The 14,945-nt window shown below is 35.5% G+C and overlaps 1 protein-coding gene across 3 annotated transcripts; it reads left to right on the forward strand.

Moving 5' to 3' along the window:
• The first annotated feature begins 176 nt into the window (after positions 1–176).
• On the forward strand, positions 177–9,169 carry kyat1 (kynurenine aminotransferase 1). Of its 3 annotated transcripts, none has more exons than XM_079870366.1 (14): positions 177–246; positions 476–578; positions 687–745; positions 1,218–1,365; positions 1,477–1,626; positions 1,782–1,868; positions 1,957–2,082; positions 2,532–2,652; positions 2,732–2,808; positions 2,960–3,049; positions 3,136–3,322; positions 6,148–6,224; positions 6,322–6,408; positions 6,764–9,169. In XM_079870366.1, exons 2-14 carry the CDS (start codon positions 507–509, stop codon positions 6,821–6,823), a joined length of 1,341 nt encoding a protein of 446 aa, XP_079726492.1. In that variant the 5' UTR covers positions 177–246; positions 476–506; the 3' UTR covers positions 6,824–9,169. The 3 variants fall into 3 exon arrangements, with proteins under 3 accessions (XP_079726492.1, XP_079726491.1, XP_079726493.1); XM_079870367.1 differs by having other exon boundaries at positions 225–251; XM_079870365.1 differs by having other exon boundaries at positions 178–578.
• The last annotated feature ends 5,776 nt before the right edge of the window (positions 9,170–14,945 follow it).

A 14,945-nucleotide genomic window follows, 5' to 3' on the forward strand; every position in this document is an offset into this window, starting at 1 on the left:
CACTGGCCCCGCTTACAGCGGTGAAAATTCTGTTATCATTTACTCATCTTCAAGTTGTTCCAAACCTGTACGAATTTATTTCTTCTGCTCAACACAAAAGACGATATTTTGAAGATGTCCTATCTACTTCCCCTATATCTCCCTTTAAGATAAGTCTGCTGCCTGGAGGAGGAGCTCTTTTCGAAGCTTTATTGGCTCAAATAAGTAAATGTGTGACGTCTTTAATAGCTGGGGGAAGTAAACAAGGTTTGGTGCGAAACAAAGTTTTGTGCATTAGTTTTTAGAATACAGAGTTAAATCGATATTTACCACATTATCGTTGTTTCGTTTGTCTCTTGATGAATCTCTAAATCCCATAGACGACATGCTGTCATGCCATGTCGCTGAATCATTGACTGCACGTCCTTTTCAGGTTGACAGTTCAGTTGCTAGAGATGTGGCCTGATTCTTGTGTGTTACTGATTTACGGCTTTAGAAAACCTGCAGTAAAGTTATTAGAAAACTGCATGTGGAGAAGAACGGCGGTAACTGGACCTCTGCTGTCAAACAGATTAGCAGTCGCAGGTTTTCATGATAAGGTAGGAGACGTTTTACGCTCGATCGGTATTCCTGATCATGTTGGTGGTCATGAGGTGTATTGTGAAATCGTTTTGTCTTATTACATTCTTTTCTGCTTTATCACGCAGGGCAAAATGTCTCGTAAATTGCACGCGAGAAGGATTGAAGGAATTGACAAAAATATATGGTAAGTAGTTTCGTAGCCTATAAAGCAAGTGAAAGTATAAGACTGTATCCATAGTGCTGTACATTCGGCTTACTACTCCGTCTTTACTAAAAAAGGAAATACATGGACATAAATATTAAGTTATTATATTATCTTACGTAGAAAAAAAATTGGTCAAGCAACAACGAACACTGCAAAATATTCTTATATTATATATATTTAAAATGTAGTTACACTTATAGTGTTTATTATATTATATATATTTAAAGGTTTTATGCTTACAATAAATATTCAAAGTACTGTCCTCCATTTTTATATTTGGTTGTCGCAATAACAGTTTTGAGTCGCAAGATGGCGCTATAGTATTAAAGGGAGCCGTGTAATTATCTGGTTACGGTAATGATAGATCTACCTTACCGTTCTGCATCCCACATATTGAAGTAAAGTAAATTCATTTTTATGTTTAAAAATCCATGGTATTCCTTTTGTGTAGGGTGGAATTCACTCAACTGGCTGCCGATTATAAGGCTGTGAACCTGGGTCAAGGGTTCCCTGATTTCCCCCCTCCTAGCTTCATTCAGGAAGCCTTCTACAAAGCACTGAATGGAGGTTTCCCCATGCACCAGTACACACGTGCTTTTGTAAGATATTAGAAGGAACGATTTGCTTGTTTACTTAATGTACAACTGTTGCCTAATATAAGTATATTAGTAAAGCTTTGTTAAAGAATCTAACAACATGGTGTCATACAGGGCCACCCAAATCTTGTGAAGATCCTGGCCAAGTTCTTCAGTAGGATTGTTGGCCGGGAAATAGACCCAATGGAGGATATCTTGGTTTCTGTTGGAGCATATCAAGCACTTTTCTGCACTTTCCAGGCTCTTATTGATGAGGGTGATGAGGTAAAGTTATCATTGTCAAGGCAATGTTCATGTTCATAAAATTATATTTTATACTGCGATACATTGTTAGTAGAGAATTAAAAAGTCACTTAATGTCTGTTTCCTTATGTTCATATGTGATATCAGAATGCCCCCTTTTTCCTTTTCATGAGCAGGTGATAATTGTGGAGCCATTCTTTGACTGTTATCAGCCAATGGTAAAGATGGCGGGAGGAACAGCTATATATGTGCCCCTTAAACCAGTATGTTCTTACATCATGTGACAAGATCTGTCAACTTGATCTGAGATTAAAATGTTTCTTTTGAATAATACTTGATGTGTATTGACAGAGGGAAGGCTGTGGTCCTGCTTTATCCAGTGCTGACTGGGTGTTGTCTCCTGAAGAGTTGGCGAGTAAATTTAGTTCTCGTACCAAAGCCATTGTCATTAACACTCCTAATAACCCTCTTGGCAAGGTGAGTCACCAACAAACAGAAGACAATTTTACCCATCCTTATGCTTTATCCGATATATTTTTTAACAAGCGAATTTCACGAAATGTGTCAAGAAATCGGAGGGTTAAGCAGGTAACCCAGGTTTAGGTTGGTTGTGTGTGTGGTGTGTTGACTGAGATATTGACTGTTGACTTAATATTTTGATAGATACTACAAAATAAAATAAAAATTCATGATTTTTTGATGAATAGAAAGTGCAGAAGAACATCATTTATTTGAAATAGAAATGCCTTTACTGTATGCTGCAGTATTTTTTTTAAAACTGACCTCAAAATGGTAGTGTAATTTATATACAAATTTAAATTCCGATCATTCAGAGCTGAAGCTGAAACTGAGCTGAAAGGTTTTTAAGGTTAGCCACAGATACTTATGCCTATATGCTCAACCTAACCCTAACTGGTTTCTTGCAGGTCTATCAGCAGGAGGAACTTCAGGTGATTGCTGACTTATGTATTAAACATGATGTAATTTGCATCAGCGACGAGGTGTACGAGTGGCTCACATATGATGGAACGAAACATGTGAAGATCGGTAAGAGCAGAACTGTGCGAATAATGCAATATATCACAGTTTTGTGGACTTTTAAAGAAAAATAACTTTTTTTTGACAGCCAGTCTGCCAGGTATGTGGGAACGCACTGTCACCATTGGGAGTGCTGGCAAGACTTTCAGTGCCACAGGGTGGAAGGTGAGCTGGTCAAATTCAACAGGGTTTGTTTTTTGCAATATCAATTGTCTATATTTGTCACTCTGTCTTTGGCTGGCTGGAAGTGCCTCAGCAGTAGATTATTTTAGATTATCTCTATTTTTGGTCATCACATTACTTTATTTTAATGTAGGTGGGTTGGGCAATGGGATCAGGGCATATCCTAAAGCACTTAAAAACCGTCCATCAGAACTCAGTGTACCACTGTGCTACAGCTGCCCAGGTAAAACAATGCTCCTGTGTTTTAAATATAAAGTTTGTGTCATTTTTTTTTCAGTGGACTGACAATGTCAATTATTGTTTCTTAAGGAAGCCGTAGCAGTAGGTTTTCAGAGGGAATATGATTTATTTGGAACCGAGGACAGCTATTTCCTCCAGTTACCCCTCCATCTTCATGAAAAGCGACTGAGACTGGCAGATTGTCTGAAGAGCGTTGGCCTAAAACCTATTCTGCCCCAGGGAGGATACTTCATGATTGCAGATATCTCAAAACTTAGTAAGTAACAGAAAAAGTGCAGAACAAAGTATTAAAACAGGAACTCAGATTTAACTAGAAAAATGCATTTCCGGAGGAACTGCAAAGTGTGCTTGCTCGGGTGCGGTTCACTAACGTTAGCAGGTAGTGGATAAGAGTGCGTTGAAGTTTGCTTGATCTGAGAATTTCAACAATAGTACTTTTTTCAAGATTGTGCAAAAAGGTGAAAAGTTATGTGCATTAAGAGACATGTCTGCAATGTAGACTAGTGCCAATGGCATTGTTTATGTGGCTTGGTTGTTGGTTTTGAAATATTTGGTTATACAGCAGAGAGTGGGAGTGTTTTAGGTGATGAAATAGTATTGAAAAGAAGTTGACAGTCTTCATTTACTGTATCCAATAAGCCAATACAAAACTCACCCAGCTGTTCTGTGGTTGAGTGTTCCCTTTGATTAGGAACAAATTTACTATCTCAAATTAAGGTCTACCGTAATTAGCGATGCTTTGATTGCTGCTGTCAAGATGGTTGTCATCACCTACACAGAAACGCAGATTTTTATAGCCTACCGTCAGTCCTCATATAGTAATTAAATGAAAAACGCTATCAGTTTCACTATTAGTTTACTCTAGCGATGCAATCGCAACAACATGGATAACGCTGTTTGGCCTTGCCTAACTTATTATGACATATGCGCCATATGCTAGATTTACACATCCCGCTGCCATTTCAGGGCTTGAATTTCGGCGCGGGAATGTGGGGATTGCACATAATTTAAACCATTCCCGCAAGGTTAGCTTTTATAGTGCGAGAAATTCCCGCACAAATATATTCGCTTCATCTCAGAGCAAATAGTTAAAAAATAAATTCACAGATGCGAGAAAAAAGATGTCAAACTGTCTTTTATTTTCTAATTTAATTCCTCAATCAGCGCTGGACCGGCATTTTCTGTCTTCCGCTGAGCCCTGGCCGTAGACAGATCATATGTTTCACGCTGTCAATGCAGTGGTCTGCGTTGCGCTGATCTTATTCACACTATCGAGTGTAGCAGCATTCTAACATTGAGTCATAATGAGCTGTTTGTGAAGAAATTATCCGCTTCCAAATTATGTCATTTTAATCACAAAATTGAAACATTAAAAAACAATTTGCTCTTTATGGTGTGCAAGTGATAGAGCGCGGCAGCAACGAATTATATATTTACAATTATATTGCACTATTTTACAACTACCTAAAGTAAAATCACTTTACTTCACAAACTACCTAAGCTGCCTGCATTCACTGAGGTAAATTATAATCATCAAAAATAGTATATGTAATATTCACAACAATAACCGTTAAAAATACTGTCATTTGTATAACAATGGCGAAAATGTATGAATACTTACACACATACGTAAACTCCTCCATCGTTAGTTATGACCGTTCTGACTGGTGATGACGTGGTGCACGAAATGACAGTTGGGTGATCATCGCTCTCCACTTCCTGTAAAGTGATGTATCGATGTTCCCTTATTCCCTATGTCGTGCGCAGTGCCTTTCGAACTAAACATGTTTGCTCCCTTCGGATTGGAATACCCTGTGAAGTCCACTTCGCAGTCCACTTACGGTCAAATGGAACGCACCTCTAGAGCGACGTTGTTGATTGTTTGAGCATGTGACTGCGTGTTTCTCCTTGTTTTCTATTGTTATGCGCAGCATATTTCCCGCGCGCACAAACACAGCCACAGACAATTAATTGTTTGTTCGATTAGCGAAGAAGATCATGATGTGTTTTGTAAAAAGTGTTTTTTTTGTTTTTTGTTATTAACTGTTTTGAGAACTGGAAATGCACAATTCATGCATACAAATCTGTAGATATTAATAAATGAAGATGATTAAATTAGACCGATGCATCAAAAGCTCTGTGAAATGTAATACAACAGTGCCACCTACTGTCTAAATGCATTAACATTAAAAGTGTGAGGTGAAACTCTTTTGCATAGACATAGGTAAATGGGTTTGTCAATTAGCCTGAAATAAAAATAAAAATAAAAATTTCAAATCTTGGGCATCCTCACATTGGAGTCCCGAGTTCATGTACAAAGTTTGGTTTCGATACGTGTCAGCGTTCCTGAAATATGAACTACTTCCTGTTTTGGCGACTACGCCGCCGATTTCGTTTGGCTGTGACGGGCAAACGCTTCCGAAAATCAAAAATCCTTCCAGTAACTTTTGTGAGGCTTGGTCCAAGGATCATGTACGTCCAGTTTCGTGAAGTTCGGACCAAATTTGTGAAATCACTTTCAGCAAGCACACTTAATAAGAATAAGAAAACTTAAGAAGAACAATAAGTGTGCTGCTTTCAGCAAGCACACTTAATTATGTATTCTAGAAATAAAATTTTCACATCTGTGAATTCCCGATCCATCTGCCTGAGATGAGTAGATTTCATGTTTATTTTGTTCTGAAAATTCTCTTTTTGAGCTTGTTAATTTAATTGCAGTGTTCTTTCATTTTATTGTCTTTTCCAGTAATAATAAAATATACAAATATAAATGTATATAAAATATAATAAAATAAAATATACAATATACATAATTAAAAATAAATATACATTATAGAATATTTCTATAATTTTATAGTTTTTTTTTTCTTTTCTTTTTTAAGATTTTATACATTCCCAGGTCTGTACGTTTAAAATGTCTAGATATTTCCAGGTTTTCCATGATTAGAGGAATCCTCATATTATAAGAAATCTAAGTACAACAAGGCTACACTCTGTGAAAGCAATTCATGTTTTGACATGACTATTCAAAAATAAAGTGATCTTAATATTGATTTTTGATTTTAAATGTTTTTCTTTAAGATATCAACCTTACTGACCCTAGTACTAAAGACGAACTCTATGACTACAGATTTGTGAAATGGCTCATCAAAGAGAAGGTACAAGCATGAGTATTTACTGTTATAAAATCTTTAATAATCTATATAGCAAAATATGTTTTTAAATTATTAAAGCAAGTTCTTCACTTCTGAATAGGGACTGGCAACTATCCCTGTGTCTGCATTCTACAGCCCGGAACACAGAGAAGAATTCCAGAAATACATCAGATTCTGCTTCGTAAAGGTATTTTTAAGACAGAAATGAAACATGAAATAATTTGAAATAGGCATTTTGGAAATAAAATTGCTTAATTATTTGGGATGTCAATGTTTTATGGGATGTCAATTTTATGCTTTAGAGACTGTTATCAAGTTTATTTATCACCATGACTATTCTTTTTAGTTTTCTTTTTTTTAATCAACTCTGTTAAACCTTAACAAAGTTAACTGTTAATTTTGACAGCCCTTATAATTTTAGATCCAATATAGGTTGCTTTAAATAGGTGAATCATACATTATTGCAGGAAAAGTGAATGCCATTGTGATCTGTAGTTCACCTTGTTAAAAATTGTTTATATTATTTCATTCATATTTTCTAGGAGGACTCTACTCTGCAAGCAGCAGAGGACATCCTGAGGCAGTGGAGTGAAAGCAAATGAAAATTCAAAATCCTGACAGTATAGGCCTTCAAACAGTGTGAAAAGCAAGTGATCGCTCGATTTTTTTTTGTAAAGACATAGCAAAGCTAAAATGAGACTGGTAGCAGTTTGGGATATGAATAGTTATTTAAAAAGCATTTGTTATTAGGGTTAGGGATAGTTCACCCCTAAAATGAAAATGAAGTCATCATTTACTCGCCCTGGTGTTGTTCTAATGCCGTATGCCATTCTTTCTTTATCGGACCACAAAAGAAGAAATAACAAAAAAAAGTCCTGATCGCACTCGTACATATAATGGCAGCGAATATTGTGACCCGAATCAAGCTTTTAAAAAAAGAATCATAGTATGGTCCGATGTTTCATGTGTTTCAAATATTCTGGGGTATATGATAGGGTTTAGTAAAAAACAAACCGGAATTTAATGTATTATTTACCGAAAATCCTGACCTTGGCCTTTCTTCTTCTGTGCACGGTGCACATTCATGAGACTCTGATAGGGCCGCAGTTCACTCTGACTCACCCAGAAAAAAAGCACAATAGTTGTTGTAAATTAAGACCTAGTAAATCACGACATGAAATATAATCCATGTACTTTCTACTCTTAAAGGTCCCGTTCTTCGTGATCCCATGTTTCAAACTTTAGTTAGTGTAATGTTGCTGTTAGAGCATAAATAATATCTGTAAAATTATAAAGCTCAAAGTTCAATGCCAAGCGAGATATTTTATTTAACAGAAGTCGACTACAGTGAACGGCTCGTTTGGACTACATCCTTCTTTAATGACGTCACTAGAACCGTTTTTTGACTAACCTCCGCCCACAGGAATGCTCCCTCAACTCTACTGGCTACTTGCGCACTTCTTATAACTTACTGTTTACTCAGCTCTTATGGTGATTTTCTGAAGTAAAACTGACGCTTCATCTTTTGTGTGATGTACAATAAACTTTATTAAACTCATCAGTATATGTTTGATCATCATTCAGACAGCAGACTTGTAGGCTATTAATAAATAATGGATACATAGCCTACAAGCAGATGACAAATACGTTATAATAACCGTAATTAAACTACTAAACTATACCTGTTTCATCTCTATACAGCACTCTGACTCTGTAGGCATTATTGTCCGACTCGAAATGAACGCCGTTACTGAGAGTTTCTGATATTATCATCATTCCGTGAGCTGAAATTGTCCTGAGAGACTGAGCGCGAGCTCATGAAGCTCCGCCCCCTGTGTCGTCCAGCAGCACCTCATTTGCATTTAAAGGGCACACAATAAAACAGCGCGTTTTTCTGTGCCCCAAAAAATGACAATTTAAACATGCTGTAAAAAATGATCTGTTGGGTATTTTGAGCTGAAACTTCACATACACACTCTGGGGACATCAGAGACTTATTTTACATCTTGTGAAAAGGGGCATAATACGGGACCTTTAAGGTGAAATATATCCTTGGTGTTCATCACAACAAGAACTTATCACGTTCACATCTGTCAACTTGTCATTCTGACTGAGAGCTGGAGTTCCAGTCTTTAGATATTTAGTGAAGAAAATACTTTTTTGGGAATTCTAAGTATTGTATTTTATGTTGTTTTTTTTTTTTTATTCTTGATTTCTCACAACTTTTGTGCTTTTTCTTGGCATGTCGGAGTGAACTAATGAATGTCCTTGAATGTGCAATTGAGAATCATTGCTGCCAAGATAATATTCAATATCATATATTAATTTTGGGCTCAAAAACATAATAGTGGGTGGAATCTTTTTAGTTCGTTAAGCATTGTTGTCCTTTGAGTCTCATGTTCTCATTTGCTGTTGTTTGTCATCATGTTGGAATATGTTTGCTGCCATTTGGATTATATTTTAAACTGCCCGTTATTACTGTCTGGCTCCACTCCATATTACAAATGACACATTAATAGATTTCTCCTAATGTTAAACTGTTTATCAACATAGCCTACTCAATGTAAGTATCATGTTCAGCCAATTTTCTTATAAAATATTCCAAACTACCTCATGCATTTGCATGTAAAACTATTTTTTATAGATGATCTAGGCACTGTCACCATTTACATAAATATGTTCATTGCTGCAGGAGGATGCAATAAAGTGTCATTGTCACACACTGGTTTGTTTTAAATAAAGAACACACTATATTGATTGCAGCGTAATTGTAATAAAACAAATTTGATGAAGAGCCATCTGACTCAAAATGTCACCTGTGGTGTATTTATTTTTACTTTTGGAGTGGTGGTGTGGCAACTTTTCCTTCCTTTTTTACATTTTTTCGTGGTTGAGCGCCCTCATTGAGCTTTTTGCCTGAAAGATGTGCGCACTTAGTGTTGAATCTTAATAAAAACAAATTAAAACATACCCCTCTGTGGTACATTTTTTGCGCACTAACTGGTTGCATAATCCCATCAGTATTGCCAAATAGAAACATTACCAGAGGAAACATAAGATTGTATTTGAGAAGTGATACTTGTAGTGAAGATTGTATTTGAGAAGTACAATTGCTTTTTCTAAAAAAAAAAAAAAAAACATTTACCTTACATTTTACTATACATGAACACTTACTCTTACCCTTTAGAATGTGAATTCTGGAGAGGCATATTGCTATACTCATGCATGGGTTTACTTTGCATGGAGGTCAAAAAAATACTTCAAATAATGTGCTCACATGGAACCTGACAAATTGTGCTCTACAAATACTTTTTTTTTTACCAATTACAATTACAAAATGAATATGTGCCGCATTGATCACACCCACAACATTGACACAGCAGCTAAACACACTAAAAAAATGTTTTAAGACAAAACAAGTTAAAAATTCTTTAAATTCTTTCAGGATGTTATCACAACTTAATTTTATCTTGTTCAACCAATTTAATTCTATTGATTTGTGTTTAGATTACATTAATGATTTTTGTTGTGTTAAAGTAGCATTAGAAACTAGCAACAGGATTTCTACTTCCCATCATACATTGCATGGGGCTGGATACACTGTGAGACATTTCAAAGGTATAACTACATGGTACTGTAATTATGTAATACAGTGCAATTACTGTTAAAAACCCAGGTTAACACTATTGTAATTCATTCATGTGTACTAAATATAAATTAGATGACATCATTTTTTTATTAAAAAAATAATTTTATTTTTATTCCACATAAGTACTACTGACATTAAAATGATCTTGTTTGTCAACTCTTAACATCAACTCCTAAAACATATATGTAAAGAAAAATTACTGATTGTGTAGATATTTTGCATGTAGATACTTTACTGACACATATTTTCAGCAAACAATGGAATTTACACTAAACATTTTCCCTTAAAATAATTTGATTCAATCAAGTTTGGACATGTCTAAGTTTAGTTGAGTTTAAGTTCATTTTACATTGAGTATTTGAGTAGAGATAACATGTTTCCATTGTGTGGAACCACTGACCATTGTTGAATTAAGTTGAGTCTAAGAATTTTTTTTTTTTTTTTTGAGTGCAGAATAATAAAATAACGTGTAAAAAAACGCAGACACAGCATAACGTGTAAAGAAGAATTCTGTTAGGCTATTGCACAGTAGGAAGCACCGTGGGTTTTTCGGTGTGAATTGGTGACACTAAAACGTGACTTTAGGTGTGTGAATGTCTGTTTCCGATGCTGGAATAGACTCCATCATCCCTGTGACCCTACTCAGGACAAGCATTTTGATGAATGGAGAATGGATATTACACAGAAAACTCTGTTATACTGTAAAGAGTCTTTATTATAAGTCAGTTTTATTCACAAGAATGCTGCAAAATTAAATTAAAATGTGCAATGTTCCAAAAACTCAAGTAGCCCAACTCACTCTAACCTCAATGGAAAGAAAAGGTGATTTCTTGAATATTGACAACAATAAATACATTTTGTATTTTTTTTATGTTACAAAATTAGTTTTATAATGTTGCTGTATTAATAAATGGACAGAATGGAATAGAATTAAAAAATGATTTAAGACAGAATAATAACACATATACAGTTTTCCTATGTAGGCCTATGTCTGAGAGTACCTGAAAAAAAAAAAAATTCTGTGCCAACAATGTTTATACATTACACACATAAAAAGTATTTGTGTATAAACATCTTTGTTGGTGTGTGTCTGTGTCAAAAAGAGTAAGTAGCCTAGTTTTTCAAAGATAGTTCAGCCCAAAATGAAAGCATCACACACACACACACACACACGCACAAAAAGATCAGCTCTGAGACAATGTTTTTGGGGAAACTTCACTTTATCTCCATCCAATGTTCCTTAACACTGCAAAACACAAAGTTGGAGCCAGGCGCGGATTTATGGGTACGTGCCCACCCAGATTGACCGATGGCCCACCCAGTCAGATTAATAAAAACAATTAAAATTTTTAATTTTAATAATAATAATTTACGTTTTGTGAATGCACTTCTGGCTCAGTGTCTGTATCAAATACAGCTGAGTATATTTCCATAGCATACATGTTTTCTTCTGTCATGATTCCTTTTTAAATACAGAATCAGCTCGTTCTCCTGTGAAATGTTTTCTTCGCGGGTCGCGATATTTTTTTTCCCAGGATGGTAGGGGAAGACTCATGAATATTCATTGAGGAAGTCATCCCTGATTGGTCTGATGACCTACCCCTAACCCCACCCCTAAAGCTACCCGCCACTGGGGGTCTGATGACCTACCCCTAACCCCGCCCTAAACCTACCCGTCACTGGGGTTAAGACCAATCAGGGATGACTTCCCTAAATGAATATTCATGAGTCTTCCCCTACCATCCTGGGAAAAAAAAACATCGCTAACCGGGCGATATTCGTCGTAGCGACGTACCACATGACGTTCCAGTGACGTAACTTTGTGATTCCTGTATTCGTCGTGGCGACGTTAGTGTCGCTGGAACGTGGCAGTGGCGGGTACTTCCTAACGACCAAAATACACGACCAAATTTTATTTTTAATATACTTCTCACCTTTAGTCCTGGGAATTAAGATGTGCTTGATCCATAACCATAAACTCAAACATTTCATTATCTGCTGTAAAACCTTATAAATTCTAATAGGGAACTGTGTATTGTTTTCTGTTAATACATGTAATGGAAACCAATACAAACGCCTATTAAATAGAAAATGGCCCATAACCACACTGCATTTATTTATTAATCAGCATTTATTCAGTGTTACTTTGTACAAACTAAGCCAATACATTTTGAACATTAACAATTTTTTAACCATGTAAAGTGTTAACAAGTTATGAGTACAGAAATTGATGATTTGATGCTCAAGAAACATTTATGATTATTATCAGTGTTGAAAACAGTTGAGCTGCTTAAGATTTTTGTGTAAACCATGATGCCTTTTTCAGGATTCTTTGATCAATATAAAGTTCAAAGAAAAGTTTGAAAGTTAAATCTTATAACATTATAAAAGTATTTACTGTCACTTTTGATCAATTTATTCCATTCTTGCTATTAATGTCTTCCAAAATCTTAATGATCCCTAACATTTGAATTGTAGTGTACACAAAACCATGAAGCATCATAACTGTTTTCAACATATTAGATAATCAGAAAAATTTCTTGAGCATCAAATCATCATATTAATGATTTCTGAAGGATCATGTGACACTGAAGAAGACTGGAGTAATGATGCTGAAAATTCAGCTTTGATCACAGGAATAAATTACACTTTCCTATATATTCACATAGAAAATAATATTGACACAATATTATTGTTTTTACTGTAATTTTAATCAAATAAATGAGTCAGTAATATAGGTAAAAATATGGTGGGGGAAATGGATATGAAGTTATTTAATAAGCTTCCTCAGTTCACCTGTTTTCCTACTTCTCTTTATAAAACGGTTAGTTCCAATCCTTGATTCTGATTGGTCAATAGCTGTGCTTTATTCACGATAAAACACGGCTATGACCGCTTCACCCAATGGTTCTATGTATCACTACAACACCCCTAGCAAACACTCTTAGCAACTTAAACACATGTGTGATCTCATTGATATTGTTCATTGAAACTATAGTGGAGTATTGTGAGAGATCGAGAAAGCGAGTGTAAAGTTACCTGCATTCACAGTAAGTTAGACATTGCATTTTCCTTCAGGTCAGTCCTATATTCATAATAAAATAATCCGTTTGAATGTCCGCTGCGATATCTTGTCCTTTTAACAGTTAACCGTTAAGGGGTTTTCCCGTGCCTATAACCAGAGCCCGTCTACGGATTCTCTGCTATAACGCTTACAGTCTATGCTATAACGTTAACGTTTGTCATCTGTCAGTTGCGTCTTCCTTCTCCGTGAAAACAAGTTTGAGTCTTTTCAATATAAAAGTCTTCTCTACCGACTGACTCATTCATAAGACAGTCTTTGCCGCCATCTATTGGCGAAATAATTTATGTAACTTCTGTTGCTGTTTACGGTCAGGGACTATTTTTTCCAGCGGAAGGAATGCTTTTAGTGGTTTTACTTCATTAAAGTTGCATAGATAAATATTTTTCGGCTTTAATAGTTGTATTGTGTGGCAACCGTTTTATAAAAGGTTATTATCCGTTATTATATAAAGGTTATTATATAAAGGTTATTATTAAAGGTTATTATACGATCCGCTTCGCGTCGTGCCTAACAACGCCCTTCAGCCGTTAAGTTACTTATTCACGATACAGCACAGCCTCTCGTACCTTATTGCTTACGTCAGCAACTTCCTTAAGAATTGTTGAAATCGTTGAGCTTCCCCTCTGTTGTAGAGGGGTTATTTTGTCCTGCTAAAATAACTGAACATTTATCAATATTTCTTTACTGTGAAAGATCAAAACGCATTTGAACTAGTTTCAGACCATTTTAGCTCAGTGTAAGTGACGTCATCGATTAACCCTTTCACACGTAAATTTAAAATATTCTTGCTGACCCCCCAGCGTGAGTTTTTCAAGGCGACCGTTATTTAGAACGTGTCACTTCATGGTTTCCATGGTGACGCGTCATTGCTTGTCACGTGACACACCGCAGCAACAACAGAGCTGAATGAATGATGATCTGCTTTTATGTCAGTTTTCCTTTTTAATTCAAAATATTCACAAATTTGTTAGCTATGGAATGAAATATCTGATATTCCGATTGTCAAATATATGCAAGTGGAAGTGTTTTGTTGTTTAAACACCTTTATAACGATCGCGTTAGTTGAGCTGTATGCGCGATGGGCGCCGCCATGTTAGTTTGTGCCGCAGACGCAGTTCCAGCGCAGTTCAGAGAATCGGATCTGTCGGATTTACAACACGTGAATTCACACACTTCTCCCGAAATACATAAAAGTAAGTGGCTGGTGAACTGGGAGAAGAATAGAGTTAACTTTAAAGTTACTTACACAATGTGTATCTGATATGAATAAAACGTAATTATAATGGAAAGGAATATTATTGCCTCTTCCATAGACATCAGTGTGTATTTTACAAACTCTAAATGTATTGTTTTTTTAGTACTTATGTAAATTTATATGTCTGAAGCCTAAAATAAACATTATGTGGTTGAAAACACTGAAAAGTTGTGATATCCTCCTGGGACCCAAGAATAGACTTTTGTCCACTGTAGTGGACATTATATTTTAGTGAATTTCTCTGACGTCATACATGTCACATGACACAACCTGGGTGTCCTGTAAAGAGCACATTCAGGACTTTTCAGAGACACCAAATGTTTGGAGGTTTCACCATGAAAACAACTTCTCCTTGGTCTTTAAAAATGTCTGACATTAATTTAGTGATCAAATGTAGCATTCTTATGGAAATATGATAATATATTGTAATTATAATTTAAATTGGACTACTTTTCAAATTGTATTTCATAAAACAACATCTCAGGAAAATGTTAAGGGGTTTCAAATAAAAAAAATATTTTCAGTTCCAGAACAGGGCATTGATTTCAAACGTGTCCACTGTAGAGGACACCAGGACTTAAATCATGTTTATCAGGCATTTTGTGAGACACAACAAGTGAATATGGAAATAAATTATACATCAATATTCCTATGAAATATTAGATATTATTATTAAAATGTTGCCAATTATTACTCCAATTATTACACTTCTTTTTTCATTAAATGTTGCTCCAA

This window comes from Squalius cephalus (assembly GCF_949319135.1).
Source record: "Squalius cephalus genome assembly, chromosome: 5".
In the NCBI taxonomy this organism is placed as follows: domain Eukaryota; kingdom Metazoa; phylum Chordata; class Actinopteri; order Cypriniformes; family Leuciscidae; genus Squalius; species Squalius cephalus.

Coding starts and splice junctions, on each gene's coding strand:
- kyat1 (XM_079870365.1), top strand. CDS start 435: ATGTGGCCTGATTCTTGTGTGTTACTGATTTACGGCTTTAGAAAACCT. Junction 746..1,217: donor GGAATTGACAAAAATATATG/GTAAGTAGTTTC, acceptor CCTTTTGTGTAG/GGTGGAATTCACTCAACTGG. Junction 1,869..1,956: donor TATATGTGCCCCTTAAACCA/GTATGTTCTTAC, acceptor GTGTATTGACAG/AGGGAAGGCTGTGGTCCTGC.